This window comes from Artibeus jamaicensis, unplaced genomic scaffold, assembly GCF_021234435.1.
Source record: "Artibeus jamaicensis isolate MK-2021 breed Jamaican fruit bat unplaced genomic scaffold, CSHL_Jam_final contig_923, whole genome shotgun sequence".
NCBI lineage: Eukaryota > Metazoa > Chordata > Mammalia > Chiroptera > Phyllostomidae > Artibeus > Artibeus jamaicensis.
In genome coordinates this window covers 12,963,581-12,981,528 of record NW_026522014.1, presented here as the reverse complement: position 1 = coordinate 12,981,528, position 17,948 = coordinate 12,963,581, and the positions used below count along the sequence as shown (strand labels likewise).

At 36.5% G+C, this 17,948-nt stretch overlaps 2 protein-coding genes across 2 annotated transcripts in view; one reads left to right on the top strand and one right to left on the bottom strand.

Moving 5' to 3' along the window:
* LRRC72 (leucine rich repeat containing 72) overlaps window positions 1-17,948 on the bottom strand; it is a gene marked incomplete at its 5' end in the record, with an annotated part of 121,660 nt that overhangs the window by 68,944 nt on the left and 34,768 nt on the right. The window lies entirely within an intron of this gene.
* SOSTDC1 (sclerostin domain containing 1) lies at window positions 13,536-17,725 on the top strand. The gene is made up of 2 exons (XM_037163913.2): window positions 13,536-13,869; window positions 16,299-17,725. The coding sequence occupies exons 1-2, from the start codon at window positions 13,665-13,667 to the stop codon at window positions 16,712-16,714; spliced, it is 621 nt and encodes a 206-aa protein (XP_037019808.2). The 5' UTR covers window positions 13,536-13,664; the 3' UTR covers window positions 16,715-17,725.

The following is a 17,948-nucleotide window of genomic DNA, read 5'->3' as shown; positions in this document are numbered from 1 at the left end:
TTCCACACTACAGGGAAGTTCATACATGAAGCTCTAGAAATAATTAGGCATCATGTATCAAACATGAAGGATCCTTTTAAAGGAAATAATGAAAAGCACAAATATTTATATACAAACATGCTTGCTCTGGTGTATTAAATTATCACAGAATTAGAGACAACTAAAGTGTCTACCTGATACACAAGTAAAAATATCAAAGCTTAAGAAGTACAAGATTCATTCCAGTTTAAGTCAGGAACAAGAACAATACAAGATTTCTCATCATTGTGGCTATAAACTAACACTGATGCACAGGTTAAGTCAGAAAAATAATAATATATGATGGAAATAAAATATTAAACATTGAAAAGACAGGAACAAGTTATTACTTTTGGCAGATGATCCAATTAACAGGAAATACTGAGATAATCAACTAAAATTATTAAATGGTATTAGTGCTGTGGTCAGTTACAAGATAAATGATCAAATTCTATAGCTTTTAAATAAACACCTAGAAAATATGATGTAAGAAAACCCTAATTTAATAGCAATCTAAAATGTAAAATACCTATATTATAGTTAAGAAATATAGAGAAATGTAAAGAAAACCACAAAACTTAACTAAGAGAAAAAATTAAATGAAACACGTAAAAAATATGGAATAGATAGTAAATATTGTAAAGGTTTTATTTACATACGCTTTTCATAATTATCAGTTCAATATCATATTAATAAAATTATCAATGACACACGTAAAGGATAACAGTAGTTATCTCTCAGTGTGTAAGGATGACTTTTAAATTTCCTTTTTTCTTAAATATTTCTGAGTTACCCCATCACAAAGATGTCATTTTCTTTGAAAATTTCTGTTTTCAGTGGACAAGAACTTTGGCCCATTCCTAGATTACTTGGGAATCCTGAAAAGATTCCAAGTTCTGTTTCAATTTACTAACATTTAGCTTTAAACTAGTATTGCATAACTGCCATTTTCATATCCACACCAAAGACGTTTACCCTCTAGGATCCTGGCAAAGTCAGAATACCTATTTATTTGCAAAGAGGAGGGACTGAGCTCTATGGTAACTCTATTGTAGATAATAATGGTTACTTGGTGGAACATCAAGCAAAAACAAGTGCTGTTTAGGGGACAATTATACACTAATCCATGTATCAATTTAGTCAAGAAATACTGAACATCAATTTTGTCCCAGAAACAGTCTAGGCATGTGAGAGCCAATAGTTCCTCCTCTCCTGGAGCTGACATTCTGGTAGTAGGTGGGGAGACAAAACAAAGTAAGGAAAGTAAAATGTGAGTGGTGGTGTGTGCTATGTGAATTTAAGATGACTGCATAAACCTTCCAGTAAGGGTGACATTTGAGAAAAGATATCTGAAGGAGGAATATTCTGGGCATAATGCAAGGTTAATAACCTTAACCTCTCATTAGAGATAAGGCTAATGCAAAGGCCTTGGGACGCTGCATCTGAGACCTAAAGGCGCTCCATGTAGCTGGATCGGAGTGAGCAGAAGGAAGAGTAGGAGGAGGTAGGAGGAGGTAGGGCTAAACAGATAGTAAGGGACCAGATTTCTCACAGTCTCTCCATCATTATAAGGTGATAGAAAGTCACTAGACAGTTACGAGTAAAGGAGTGATGACCGCAGGCTGTGTATTAGCAGATAAGAAATAGAAAGCTTTATAGCTGTCCTGGTAAGAGAGAAGATGGTAGCTTGGATCAAGGTCGTTGTAGTTGAGATGGTGTCTGGCTTCTGGATATAATTTGAGAGAAGAAATGATAATTGTTAGTGTACTGGAAACATGTGTGATAGAAAAAGTGCCATTAAGGAGTTTTTGACCAAATCAATTGGACATGATATTTAATATCAATTGGACATGATAATGAAAGATTTAAAAGAAAATTCCATGAATTTCTTTGTATTATCTTCAGAACACAAGTAACTGAGGCAATGCTATTAGGATATAAAGGTGAATAAGAAGGTAATTTGTCAAAAACTTTAAAAAATGTTTGAAGGTGATGGATAAATTGATGGCTTTGATTGTGGTGATGGTCCACGGGAGTGCACACATATTCAAACTCACCAAGTTGTACACATTACGTATACACTGCTGTTTGTAGGTCCATCATACTTTAATAGAGTGTTTTTTTAAAGAAAGGAAATGATTCGTCTCTCTTTCTGAAGAAGCAGAATGCTCTGGATCTATCCCTACTCTGTTCTCCTGGCCCTGCTTTTATCCCTGATGCGAGAGCTGTTATTTAAGCAGCAAAGGTGGCTCCCGAGTCATCTACCCCCCTTTTCTCTCTTTTTCTCTTCTCCCTCTGGCTTTCTAGTTCCCTATATTTTTTCTTCCCCATCTTCTCTAGTTTTTCTTATTTGATTTTTCTTTCTTACTAATAGTCCTGACCCACAGAAGTGAGGGTTCAACCCTTAGCTTCTTGGGCAGCACTGTTTCTGGTTCCAGGTTCTTCCTCAGTCCTTCATTCAATTTGAAATATGCTCACTCTATGAGTTGTGCTAAATATCTCTGACTTTAACTTTCTTTTACAATCCTGCAGAATTATCTGCCCCAAATCCCAAGCTGGTCATGTCATTTCTTTGCTCAGAATTTTTCTAGTTCCTTTGCTTTCAAATAAAATTGAAACTCCTCAGGAGGGCAAAATATGGTCATTCACACTCTCGAAATGCTTATTTCTCCCACCTCTTTCTAGCTGTTCCATGATAGTCATTTCAAAACATCTTTAGTTCCTAAACTTTGCCATGCTTTCTGTCACAGCCAGACCTTAGTGCACACACTATTTTTACTGTCTAGAGTACCCCAACCCTCTCACTCTTATCATCTGTCTACTTCTATTTACCCTTAATGCTCTGCTCAGCTTCACTTTCACTGGGAATCTTTCTGGCCTCCACCCACCAGTGGCTTTGAGCCCCCATTTTCTCCTGTTCTACCCTGCACTGACCTACAACCCTATATTGTAATGATCTTTTTAATTGACTGTCTCCACCTTATGCAGTGAACTTAGGGAAGGTAATTTACTCCTATTACTGAAGTGCAAGCCACAATCTCTAGCACATAGTAAGCACTCAATATATGTTAGTTAAAAATGGTGACCCAAAGAAAGGGAACCAAGAAAGTATATTATAAATCCCACAGAGCAAAAAACAAACAGACAAACAAACAAACAAATATTCCTTTGGCCTTGATAAGGATAAATCAGTCTTTAGGTCGAACATAGGGAGGTTGGGCGATGAGGACGAGGATTTAAAGATGTGAATTCTTGAAAGGCTGTAGGCCTTGTTGTGAATCACATGATGATTTCACTGGATCAAAGAGTGGTTTGGCAAGCAGTTGTTAAGGAACCCTGAAACTGTGCCAACATTTCTGAGCTGATCTGCTTGAGAGTGAATAAATTTTAAGGAACTATAATTATCATGTGCATTAGCCACCTATATAATTGGAAAGGTAAAACAGCGCTGAAACAGTGCTGTAAATGACAACATTTATGTGCTTAAGGGTTGTCTTTAAAGGCTCAATCTTATAAAGATTTGATCTTCAGGGATACAAGCCTTTCAAGTGCTTCAGCCTTGGACTTGTATGGTATTTGGAGACAGTCACCCCAGGGCGTGGCAGTGCACAGTTGTATTTTGTTTTGCTTAACTTCTGAGGCTAGCCAGATTCCTGGGACTACCAAGTATGGCAACAAAACTAGCAGAACATTTAGATGGTCACTGAACAGCTTGCAATGTCCTGGCAGAAGTGAACTCTCCTCAGTCTGTTTCAAGTTCTTCTCTGGCTGTTTGTCAGTGGAGTCTTGCCTCCCCAAGCACTTGTCGGGCCAACAGCCCCAAACTGCTATACAAACATGCTAGAGAATTGGGCCTGAAGACAGTCTAAACTGTTAGTTGACATGAAACTCCAAGCCATAAGACAGTTTAAGGATCCACTCTGTCTTTCCTTGTTGAAAGCAATTTTAATCAATGCTTCTTAATCACAGAATGATGTTTAAATTGTTTCCATGGGATTTTTCAGTTGACTTAATCTTTACACCAACCTTAAACCAGGCTAAAGTGTTCAATAAAGATGGCAAAAGTAGCAATTAAAGGTAAAGACAATGGCAAATAAAAATTAATGGTCATAATGGAGGCATGGCTTTTTATTTTTTCTCTTCAAAATAAAATAGTAAATCTTGTCTCTTCATATTATGTTTCAAGCTATGCTTGATGTCAGTGTAAAATCAAAGTGATGTAATAAATTCTTAACAACTTAAGTCTGTAGTGAAGGCATGATTTATTTTTGTTTGAATTATATTTTAAAAGGACCAATGGATACCACAAAATTCCACATGTAAGTATGTCAAGATAACACTATTTCAAATGAAAATTTTCTCTTTAAACAGTGAAAAAGAATTGTCTTTTTACATATAAAAAGTCTCCAAAGTTAAAGTGAAACTTTAAACATAGCAAGATATATAAAATATCTTGATACCTTAGAAACTACATGTTTCTGAAGATGGAATGAATTCTAGTCTGGAAGCTTAGATGAGCACAAAATATATATTGCATTTCTTTATATTTTTAATCAATTTAATTTAGTACCCTGACCTTCATTTTCTTTTCTTTCCTTCCCTTGGCCCTCATCAAAGACTTTGCAAACTTTCTTTCATAGGTCCCGGAGGAGGTTTCTAAAGGCATTGGTGATCATCAGCAATCATTCCCCACTGGTTAGTACTGAGCTATATCCATTTCTAATCTACACGGTCACTTCAGGTCCAAAGACTCTGGAATTACCTATCTCACTGGAATCTTTAATGGATGTGGCTATCATGCCTTTCTCAAGCCTGATTACCTGCCTGGGGTGCTATCAAGGGAGTAGGGCATGGCTTCTGGACTTCCAGGAACCACATACACCCAAACTCACTCTTCTACTTCCCATTGTATCCCCTCCACAACTATCTGGATGAAGGAAAAAAGGGAAAAATAAGGGACTAAAAAATTGTTCAAAACAAATATCCTGCAACATTTATAAAGGAGAGAATCTAAAAACAATCTAAGTATCCATCAATAGGGAAGTGGAAGAATGGTTTATGTCATATCCATACAACTCATCTAACCAATGCAAAAAAATGGAAATCAGTGAGGTAAATCTGTCCATTTTGATATAAAAAATGTCTAAGATAGGTAGTTAATTATAAAATGTAATTGAAGAAACCATATGTATAGCATAATCCAATCTGCATAAAATTTTTTTAAATGTACACGTGTGCATAAACGCACAGCCACATACCTAAATGTGCTTGTAAATGCAGACAATGTTGAAAAACATCCCAAGAAACACTTAACTGTGATTATCTCTGGAGAATGAGGTTGGAGGAGGGACTTGAAGAGGTGGCTTTTATCCTTATATTTAGTAAACTATTGACAATTTTTACAATATGCATATTTTATTTTCATAATTTAATAAGCTATTTTTCTTTTTTATTGTATTTTTTCCATTACCATTTACTTCCCTTATACCCTCTTCAACCTCCACCGATCCTCCTTCCTGGCTCAATCACCACACTGTTGTCCATGTCCATGGGTTCTTTTATCTTTTTTGCTCAGTCCCTCCTTCACCCCTCAACTACCTGGCTCAGACCTGCCGGCCTGCTCTCTGTCTCTGTTTTGCTTCTTAGTTCAGTTTGTTCATTAGATTCCACATATGAGTGTAGAAATCATGTAGTATTTATTTTTCTCTGACTGGCTTATTTCACTTAGCATAATGTTGTCCAGGTCCATCCTTGCTGTTGCAAAGGGTAAAGTTTTCTTGTTTTTTTTTGTAGCTGAGTAGTATTCCATTGTGTAAGGGTACCATACTTGTTTTACCCTCTTGTCTACTGATGGACCTTTTGGCTGCTTCCAAATCTTAGCAATTGTAAACAATACTGTAATGAGCATAGGGGTACATATATTCTTTCAAATGAGTGTTTTAGGTTTCTTCAGAGAAATTCCCAGAAGTGGAATCACTGGGTCATTAGGCAGTTCCATTTCTTATTTTTTGAGGTAACTCTGTACTGCTTACCATAGGGGCTGCACCAGTCTGCATTCGTGCCAACAGTGCACAAAGGTCTCCTTTTCTCCACACCCTCACCAACACTTGTTTATTGATTTACTGATGAGAGCTATTCTGACAGGTGTGAGGTGATATCTTACTGTGGTTTCAATTCACATTTCTCTCATGGTTAGTGACACTGAGCATCTTTTCATATGTCTATTGGCCACCTGTATGTCCTCTTTGGAGAAGTGTCTTTTCAGGTTCTTTGCCCGTTTTTTAATTGGATTATTTTCTTTCAGTGTTGAGTTTTACAAGTTCTTTATAAATTTTGGATATTAACCCTTTATCAGATGTATCATTGGCAAATACGTTCTCCCATTCTGTGGGTTTTCTTTTTATTTCATCAATGGTTTCCTCTGCTGTGCAAAACCTTTTTAGTTTGATGTAGTCCATTTGTTTTTCTTTTGTTTCCTGATAACCTCAGTTTTCAAAAATATCTGATGATGTAAATCTTTTCCACAATATAACTATTTTTATATTCATTCATATTTAAATAAATTTAAGTACTACTAAGTTATCATTTTAATTTTCTTGTTAATACCATGACAGCATTAAGATGATACTTGTTTAGAAAATTTGAAAATTTAAAGCAGTATTCTTTTATGTTTCATCAACTGAGTAAACATTCTATCTTGAAAATGTGTGCACATTCTTTCTTCTTTTATGCTTCATTTTATTACATATTAAATTATTTTATTGATCCTAAATGTGTTTTGCTTTATATAAGGGCTGGAGATGTAAATAATAAATACTGAGATCATATTAAATGTATTTATATTATTTAAAATCATTGTACATAATTCTCAAAGATCCATCTCCCATGTGTTCAGAAAAGGTGCCTTTTGTCCCAATTGCCCTTTTCCTTATTTCTCATTGTTTGCTTAATTAAGTCTATATATTAAAGAAAGACTTCAAAGAGCAAAATTTTGAATTATGAAAAGAACATTCACAGGAATAAAAGGCATAAAAGCAATTTAATCAAATGATGAGCATAAAAAAGTGCTACAGAAGCAGGGCATGTAACTGGGAGAGTGGCCAGAAATGAGGGTAGCTTACTCATGAAGGTATTCATTCTGCAGGTAAAAGGCACAACTGACATTTTAAAATGAGATGTTCAGATAAGCATTTTAAAAAGATCATTCTGTATTTAATTGCAGAGAGTGCATTTTAGAGTGATGAAAATGGAAGGCAAGAGATCAATTAAGAATGTTATGACAGCATTTCAGGCAAACAATGATGAAAACTTGAACCAAGCTAGTGGCTATACAGATAATAAAAGAAGAAGAGATGTTGAGAGATATTTATTATTTATGGTTCCACTTAAAACACAGGGCATACATTTTACAAGATGGTACAAATATATCTATACAATAGTTCATACTACTTGGGAATTACTTAAAGTAGGGAGTTACATTTTTTGAAAATCTAGGGGCACGATTAGATGACAGAGTTATATAAATGAAAGTCTTGACAGTGTTATTCAACAAAAGGTTTCTAAAATAAGTTTTATCATTATAATGTCATTATAATGCTAGTCAAATTACTGTCAGTCACTTGACAAATTTCTTGAGCTCTGAATCCAGTTATCTCTTTAGACTCCTACCAGCACCCTAACCTCACCCTAACACAGTCTCGACTCATTACTGAACTATAAACTCTGCCAGCCATGGTTCTCCTGACACCTCTGTCTCCATAGTCACCCAATTTTAAAACTTTATTTTCACCTTTGCCTTCATTTCTGATCATCTGCCAACCTCCCTCCACTGTATGTCTAATCTGTGTCATAGTCTAGTCTCTCTCCTTGAAGTTCAGGATCTGAGCTCTTGCAATAATGTCCCCTTCTCTGTGTTCCAGTATAACTCCACCTAAATCGTCTCACACATTGCAGCTAGATCCAGTGTCCTGAAATATAGTGTTCATCCTGTCCTTCTCCTGTTTAAAATCTCTCAGGGCTAGTGGAAATTTGATTTCATAAAATCACTTTGGAAAACTATTTGGTATTATCTACTAAAGTTGAATATATATACACATCCTGTATCCTGTTCATCTTACAACTATGTATATGTCCAACAAAAATGTATGCCATACACATCAAAATACAGGTACAAGAATGTTTATAGCAGCACTATTCATAATAGTCAAAAGCTGAAATCAATATTATCTAGACTGGGTAAATAATTTGTGGGTGGCCATAAAATGTAATAGTAGACAACAATGAAAAAGTCATTTTTATATCAAATTCTAAAAGAGGCAAAACAACTGGTGTCAGAAATCAGAATGCTGGTTTATTTTAGGGAGGAGGAAGGAAGTAGTTACCACGAAAAGACGGGGGAAACTTTTGGATACTGGAAACTTTCTATCCCTTTACCTAAGTATAAGTTACATGGTGTTTTTACTTTTGGAAAATAAAAATAAACACCCACATGCACACATGTAGATCCTTCAATGGCTTTTCATTGTCTACCAAATTACGTCCAAATTTCTAAACCTACAAAGCAGGATTGTAATCAATGACCTGCTCCAATGTACCTACCCAATCAATGTAGCCAAATTTATTTTCCATGTTCCCGGTCATATTCCTTTCTCTGCAGCTTCCATCTGTATGTAAGTTAGAAGCAAATGACTTCACTAAAAATATTAGAAATGTAATTAGAAATTTATGCAACAACTTTATTTCCCATAAAACACTGTGGCATGGTTGGGCAAAATCCTCTGCTAAATTCTTTTGCTCTCCAATTTTCTGACATACCAGGGACTTGCGAACTGTTAAGACTCTGTTGGTGAAATAAGTTCATAACCAATTTAGTCTTGGTGATGAAACCCACTGGTACTTAACTAAGGACTCTTCAGGAAATCGTGAAGCAAGCCTGAGTGTCCCCAGGGCTAAGAGCCTGCTGACTCAGCTGTGGGATGCTCCTGAGGCTGGTGGACAACAATCAAAACCACAGTGATCAAAGTATTTTGCCTAAATCTGGGTCAACACTGATATCTGAGAAAACCGGATATGGCTGCCTAAAATTCCAGTGAGTGACAATGTCACTGTAGGTATTGTTATGGCCAGTTCTGTGGAACAAAGCACTAATCAGTCTCTGGGGGACACTGAGAGCATCCAGTCCCTGGGGAGAAATACTTAGAGAAGAAAGGAAATTGGTTTGGATTTTGGCCAGTTGGGCTGAGCTTTAGGGCAGAGCTTCCATCTGGTTGTGCAAACTGGAAGAATGTGGAACAGAGGCTCATTAGGTAGATGAGGCAACTGTAATGGACACTGCAGGACAGGCCACAGGAGGGCACGTGTGTGTTCTAGAGTAGTGCATCTCAAACATCAGCAAGCATAGGGATGATGTGGGAAGCTTGTCAAAATGTAGGATGCTGGGTTCCACCCGAGGAGATTCTGACTCAGGTCTGATGGCGGGTCTGACAGCAGGGCCAGAATGTGCACATAGAACAAGTTCCCGAGTAAAACATCATTTAGAACAACTATCAGATTTGTGGAACAAAACTAATTCCAGCTCCCACCCACCACTGAGACAGGATATTTAATGTGCTGCCAGCCTTGGTCAAATTTAGTTTAGGAACTCGTGTGGGCTGAATACACAGGGTGAGGACATCAATTCCTGCCTCACGAAGTAGCAAATGCCAGTGAAAAGGACAGCCCACTACTCTGCGTAGTTGTCACAATCGAATGGAGAGCCTTGTCCCTACAGTCCTAACCTGCTCCCTAGAGGTCGCATGTGAGGTTTCCTTGAGGGTAGTTTGCTGACATTTTTAGGAAGTTCACCAGAGAATTTGCCTAAACTAGTCATTTATAACCTGGGATGATTTTGCACACCAGGGGCCACATCTAGTGGGGAGAGCCCAGGGGTGCTGCTACAGGTTCTGCAACAGACATGATGGGTCCCACAACAGAGAATTATCCTGCCCAAAATGTCAATAGTGCTGAGACAGAGAAGCTCCATCTAGAATGATATCAAATGGAGGTGGAATTTGCACTTGGGTTTTACATTAGGTTACACAGGGCATTAGAAGGAGATTTTATTCTGCAAATAAAACTGAGAAGCATTTAAACAACAATAACAAAAAGGACAACTGATAAATGTGTTGAGGGAGGAAGGAAATCGTGAATGAAGTCAGGTTGAAGGAGTTCCTTTAGTGGTGTTGCAAACAGCAGCATTTGGAAAAGGGAAGAAGGCAGGCCTCGGGCCTTATTCAACTTCTCAGTTTTGTGACTACAACTTTGGCAAATGCTGGGCTCAACATATGTTGATATAAAATACATGAAAGAAAAAAATGATTTAAAGATGTTAGTCTATCCTCTTTTTAAGAATATTGATGCATGAAGATTCTGTAGTGTTATGCATGAAGATACTATATAGTATTTTTTCATCTAAAATAATGATGGTTAATTTCTTTTTTTTAAATTTAATTATTGTTCAAGTACAGTTTTCTGTCTTTTACTCCCATCCCAGCCCACCCCCCTAGGGCTCCCCACCTCCCTCCCATTTCCTACTTTTCTTGTTATGATTTTTATTTGTTAACTGGATTATTCTCGAAATAGTTTAAATTAATAGAGATCCAGGTTATTGTTGCATTCCATAAATATATTTTGTATTTGCCATCTGTATTGTGATTCTTTCTATATTTCTTAAATTGATTCATTCCCTGATTCATCAATATTCATAAAATAAAAATAGTTCTATTTTTTCTTTTTTGCTCAATCCCACCCACTGCACCAGTCCCCCAGACCTGTCAGCCTGCTCTCTATCTATGAATCTGTGTCTGTTTTTCTTGTTAGTTCAGTTTGTTCATTAGATTCTACATATGAGTGAAATCATATGTTCCTTGTCTTTCTCTGACTAAAAACAGTTCTATAATAAGGCTCTCAAAGCCATCAGGCAGCTAGTTACTCTGGTGCATGCGGATTGGCTGCTGACCTGAGCAGGTGGAGGGCAAGGGAAGTTCTCTTAGTCTTAGTGCAGTCATAAAATGAGACTTAAAGGAGCAACAGGTACAGCCCGTGAAGAAGGGAATGAGAAAAGGGTGAGAGAAGACTGTTCCCAGCAGAAGGAGAAACATGTATGTACAGAGGCCTAGAGATGCAAAAGAACATAGCTTGCTCAGGGAAATATTTTCTGAGTTGGTTATGATATTAAACATTTATACCCATAATCTCATCAGAGTATTACAGTTTGTGATTGTTCTTAATGAAATAGTTTTAAACTGATCAGAGTAACTGTTAAATATCAAATTTATGATTGTTTCTAATTTATCAAAGTGGTTTTCCAATTTGGTCCTGCCAGATTTATTTGGCCTAAGAACTTAGCATCATTCCTGTCCACAGGCACCAACTACATTGCCTTCATTCCTAATGTTGCTTCTGCCTAAGGTAATACCCTGAGGCGTGGCCTATAGAATACTAAGTGTAGGGCAGATTTATCAGTTATGAGTTATTTTGATCAATGTGATTACTCCAACTTAATAATTAAAGTTCAAATTAAAATCTCTCCCCCCTTCTGGCACAAAAATGAAATAGTTATGGGGGAGAAATTAGATAATTTTGACTCTGTTACTTCCTTTAGGCATTGGATCTACTGGTCAATGGTTAATATTAACATACTTCATGTAATTAATGTCAAGTTCCCTGATAAGCAGGATAATTTTTAATAATTAGTACTTTAGAAGGATGCCTGACATATAACCACATGTACCAAATATACTGACATTATTTCCCAGAGATTATATCAGAATAAATGGCTATCTATAACCTTCAGGTAGGAATCTGATTGTTATTAGGCTGTATGTATACATTAAATTAAATGTTTACTCTAGTTTTTAAATTTTTGACTATGTATGATTTTGAACATAACCAAGAGTAGATAGAATAGAATAGTCATCATCTAGCTCATAGGCAATCTTGCCCCGCACTCACCTGTACCCATCTACTCCCATCTTATTTTTGAAGTTTGTTCCAGGTATCATATCATTTCATCTAGGAATGTTTTAGTATATAACTCTAAATGAGAAGTAGCCTTTGTTTCCAAACAAAACTACAGTACCATTTTACTCCTAAATGAAATAACAATAATTTCTTAGCATTATTAAATAGTCTCTTGTTCTTAATTTAACTTTCTTTCTATAGTGAGATAGATCGATGGGGAGATAGTAGTTTTAAACTGGGGGTGATCTTCACCCAGGGGGACAACTGTCAGTGTCTGAGGACATTTCTGGCTATAACTGGTGGGTGCTACGGGCATCTAGTGGGTAGAAACCAGGTGTGCTGCAGCGCACATGGTGGCACGTAACCAAGAGTTATCTACTCCAAAATCTCCACAGTGTCACTGTGGAGAAACAGAGATGCTGGGGATAGGTAGATAGACGGGTAGACAGACAGACAGACATGAATAGTCGTGAAAATGGGCACAAGTTTATAAAGAAGAGAGACACAATATATCCATGCTATAAGGTCACTTTAGTGTAGCCATGCAAAGGACAAAATGGATTTATCACCGGAAAGATGATTCGTAATATGTAATTATTCCAATTGAAGTGTCCCATAAATCAAATGGAATTTTGTGATTTTTTTTAAAGGATGGAGAAAAATGGTTTAGTATTAATTAATGGTGTACTGTTTCAGGTGTGGGTGATAAAAGTACCAATGTTTCTTACGTGGGCAGCAGAGTCCAAGAAATGTACAGTGAATACAGGTAGAACACTAGGGAAAATAATTTTGAATTTGCTAAACAATAATCTGTCAGCAATGGCTTTTTTCATGTAAAATGATGCTATGAATGTTAATGCTTGTGACATTTTTAAGATGAAAATTGATATTAATTACTTTAATGCAGACAGAGCTATGCTCATTATTCTCTGCACAGACCCCTGGCAGTAATTTACCTAGCCATGCAGCAGTCCATGCAGATCAAAGCTGCATTATTTAAATGTGTCCAGGGGGCAGATTCTAGCTCCATGCCTTCTACTTTAAAGAAAGAATATATATTGCTTTGCTTCCTGAGAAACAAGATATGCTTAACTAAAATAGGTGCTTCATGCAAGTCCTACAATATTTAAACTCACTTTAATTCCTCCTATTTTCTGGGACAACACTCCCCCCCCTCCTCACTCAAATACTCTAAAATCTTAAGGGAGTACAGAATTACTCTGGAAATGCAAATTTTTTCAAGTGAACAGCAGTATATTTTCATGGAAGTTAAACCCTAATGTGAACTGGATTCAGGAAGGGAAACGGCAGAGAGAGAAAGTCTGTAGTTGCTACAGAATGTGCCTGGCTGCTTCAGCTCACAGACAACTGATGAAGTGCAACTCCGAAATTTCAGGCAATTTGTATATCAGGCTCCTCCTTTTCTGTAGTCTTCTCTTCCATTGGTAAAATTCTTTTGCAGGTCATGTAGGGATCCCACCCCTTCTCTGTGTTTTCACTCTGGAGCTCTACACAACTTTACACCTGAATGAACGCCAAACCTCAGGATATATAAAGGGAACCTTGAGGAAGAATTTCAGTTACAGAGCAGAGGCAGAAGGAAAGGAATTAACTAGCTCTCCAGCCAAGCAAATCCTCTACTCACCATGCTTCCTTCTGCCATTCATTTCTATCTCATTCCCCTTGCATGCATCCTCATGAAAAGCTGTTTGGCTTTTAAAAATGATGCCACAGAAATCCTTTATTCACATGTGGTTAAACCTGTTCCAGCACACCCCAGCAGCAACAGCACGATGAATCAAGCCAGAAATGGAGGCAGGCATTTCAGTAACACTGGACTGGATCGGAACAGTAAGTGTGTTTTACTTATATGGATTTTGTCTTTTCTGTTTTGGTAGCCTTTAGCTCACATTCTTGTAGAATTGTTTCTTTGCTAACTAACCTGAACCATATATATTTTGCTACATAATCTGGGAGTAATCTGCTGCATGTGTAGACTGGCATTCTTTCCTATAAAGTTAACATAACTGAAACAGTAATTTGATAATGTAGGCGCAGACTTAAGTTTTATCAAACACCCAAAGAGAAAATGTTTCCAGGAATTAAACTGTTGCTTCTTCATGTCATGCACAGTGAGAATTTTTTAAAAAGGTGTTTTTCTAGCTAGTTTAAATTCAGGTTACTTTCTGTTTATTTCAGAACATGTCCAATTCTGGTAAAGTGCATAAAGGTAACTAACCAAAGTATGCATAAGAAATCAAAAGAAAAAAAAAGACACTTTCTGGGAAAAAAATTGCTCACCATGAATTTCAAAAATATGCCTAGAGAAATAGTTGAAAGTTTTGATGATGATCAATGTAAAAGAGGAATAAAACTAAAAATGTTGGAGAACTATATTTTTCAGAGATAATTTCTTATTAACCAGATCGAAATTTAGGTAACTGGATATTTCTGTGAGAGACTGGGGAAGCTCTTATAACTTTAGAGATTTAAAATAATAATAATGCAATCATATATTATACAGGCAGCATGTTTCCCTTTTCTGTGTGCTTAGTGGGAGGGGTTTAAATTTCTTTCCCTAACTTTTGCTTCATTGCTTTCCTTGAGAAGAGTTCACATGCTAATAATCAGGTTTTAAGAGAGACCCAGAGAAACAGTGCACAGGAAATCTTACAAATCTTTTGCTCCTCCTCCTTAACTCCATTCAACTGTGAAAAGTAGTTTTGACCTTTGGAAAGTCAAAGCACATATGACTGTAAATGTCTAAGACAACCAAGATGTTTCAGCTTTCATAAAGATGGTTGCTTTTGTGTACACAGGAAATATCTGATTATTACTAGATTACTGAGCAATGTGGTGGGTATTCATTGTCAATGAACTGTCAATGAAAAAATGCTGAATCTCTATATATACAGGAACAAAAAGCTGGACAAGTCAAAATCATCTCCGGCTGTTTCCAGATGCATTCCTAAGGCAGCTGCAGGAAGGTGACCTGAAATGGGTCAGAAAGGAGAGCACACTGACCAGCTAGCCAGTGTACCTTTGAATTTTAATCTACCACTCTGAGGTGATACGAATGTGTGTGTACAGAGGTACATTTATCACAACTATCACAGCCCTTTGGGCGACATCTCCCACCTCAGTACGGGGGGCACGGAGATGAAGTAAAACTCCTAATTCACTACCTACTTCAAATCAGCTTTCACTGATCTATGCAAGGCCACTTCAATGTCCTTGATAATTTTTAACGTTTTAAATTTTAGCAGTTATACTTTTAAACATTTTTTCCTGGTTCACAAGCCTTGCTTTCTTTTCAAGCTTAACCAGGAAATTTTCCTCAAATTTAGATAACAAAGCAATGGAAAGGAAAATAAATATTTCAAGATTAATTTTTGTTTTAATTACATAAAGCAAGTAATAAGAAACAGTCAATTAGAAAACACTTATTCAATTCAAATAACTAAACAAAAAGTTTGCTATGACCAATATTCAGGAAATGAACACCGCGGTTCCTTTTGCAGTTGTAAATCAGACATGTTAGGCATTTTTCTGCCATAAAATTTATGGAAATGTAGCCAAGTTGTTATGGCAACCATACGTTCCTGATTTAGGGGCTTTTATATTCTTTAAATTTTCAGTTGTAGTGACATTTTGCATTAAAAACATTTTAATATTTGCGTTTTTAAAAGATAGCTTGGGAATTTATGTTTCAAGTGTAGTTAAGTTTGATATGCAAAATATCAGACTTTGTACACATATACTTGTATGATTCTTTGCAGCTTAATTTGATAATTGAAACAGAATACTACAGAGATAATATGCCTTATATAAAATACTTAAATACTTTCCATATTTTGTTAATAAATTAAAATAACTAATTAAAAGCAATTGTAGATGTAAACAAACATGACCTGTGAGAAAAAGAACATTAAAAATATACTCTTTTTTACACATTAATGTAAGAGTTGCTTAAACCATACTGAGGAGTGAGACTCAGAAAATGAGATTTTTCAAATACCCCAGTAAACAATTAGCTAATGTTATATATGAAAAAAATCAGTCCTAGTTTACTGTATTCTAAAAAAATATAGATACATAAACATGATTTTCATCAAAGTATCTCTATAACCAGATTTTTGCATTGTGGAAATAAAATAGATATTTCCTTTCTATTTGGCAATTTGCTATCATTTGTACAATATTTTTGTCATAGTAGATTCCTTGAGGAAAAAGTCCATTTGTTTATGCTTCTGATACACTTTCTTTTCTGCTTCCCGTAGCTCGGGTTCAAGTGGGTTGCCGGGAGCTGCGTTCCACCAAATACATCTCTGATGGCCAGTGCACCAGCATCAGCCCTCTGAAGGAGCTGGTGTGTGCGGGTGAGTGCTTGCCCTTGCCGCTGCTCCCCAACTGGATCGGAGGAGGCTATGGAACAAAGTACTGGAGCAGGAGGAGCTCCCAGGAATGGAGGTGTGTCAATGACAAAACGCGTACCCAGAGAATCCAGCTGCAGTGCCAAGATGGCAGCACGCGCACCTACAAAATCACCGTGGTCACTGCCTGCAAGTGCAAGAGGTACACTCGGCAGCACAATGAGTCCAGTCATAACTTCGAGAGCATGTCGCCTGTAGAGCCAGCCCAGCATCACAGAGAGCGGAAAAGAGCCAGCAAACCCAGCAAGCACAGCATGAGTTAGAACTCAGACTCTCAAAACTGGACTGACTGGTAGCCATCTGCTTTACAGATTTGATTGCTTGGAAGACTCAAGCCTGCCATTGCTATTTTCTTATTTGAAAATATATGCTTTCGGCTTTGATCAGACTCAGCAATCTGTCCGAAGTATCAGGACAGTCTTTGGGAATAGCTTTTCCTTTACAAGTTTTTCAAAATGTACACACATCCATGAGTGCAATTTGTATTTAAATTCCACACATTCTGTAGTTTGAATTCCCTGTGGTTCCTAAAAGACTGAGGATACTATATACATACAATATATTGAATAATTACTTTTTAAAACATAAAAGAGCTTCTCGGTTACCCTTCACTCCTTAACCCATGCCCCCTCCTCACTCAAAACTCCTCCAAAACTGAAAAGTCAAAAAGAAATTGTTGCCTTGAATCTTGACAATAACACTTCAGAAGGGTGCTTTTGTTTTTTGTAATCTTCATGGAGCAGTTGAGCAGCCATGAATGATCATCCTTTGAAAGAATGAAAGACCTTGTGACATTTCATTTCAAAAATAAGCCCTGTAGCTTTTTACAGTCTCATAGTATGAAATTGTACCCTGCATGCTGACCCTTGCTTGGAATGGAATGCCAGAAATGCATGGCAGCAGCTAATAAGGAAAGTTAATTATTTATTTGTCATTGTTATTATTTAATGAGCTTTCATGTGATTTTTTCAAAATGTAATTTTTTTATGTTATGAAGCTTTTTTTCTGTACCTAAATATTTTCCTGTATGATTTGTGGTTGATCTAGAAATTTGAGAATACACATTGTAGATATGTAAAATAAATATTTTAGTCTTCTTATGATATATAGGTTTCATCATGAACTTATCAATAGTATGGATCTTCTCAAATCAATAAGATGCTTTGTTAAGCTAAAACATGAAATACCTTCTTGTTTAATCTGTGCAATTAGAAGGCAATTTGCCCTTCAATTCCATCAGTTTCTTTTAACAAAATAAACACTGCTAAAAGTTACTGTCCTTGTCTCTAACATATATAAAATATACATGTTTATAAAAATTACAGAATAAGTGTGTCAAAGTAATTGATGTTTTTGATAAGGCACATTCAAGCTCTGACAGAAAGTTCTGTAGTAAGAGAGGAGAGTGGGAAAGGCAGACCAGCTTCTCAGTAAGTGGAATAATTGGAAAAGCTGGGAGGCAATCTAGCAATGAGTTGTCATGAGAATACCCAGAGA

Excerpts from the sequence above, each read along its gene's own strand:
- SOSTDC1 (XM_037163913.2), top strand. The coding sequence starts at position 13,665 with ATGCTTCCTTCTGCCATTCATTTCTATCTCATTCCCCTTGCATGCATC. Across the intron at positions 13,870-16,298 it reads CACTGGACTGGATCGGAACA|CTCGGGTTCAAGTGGGTTGC; the intron begins GTAAGTGTGTTT and ends TGCTTCCCGTAG.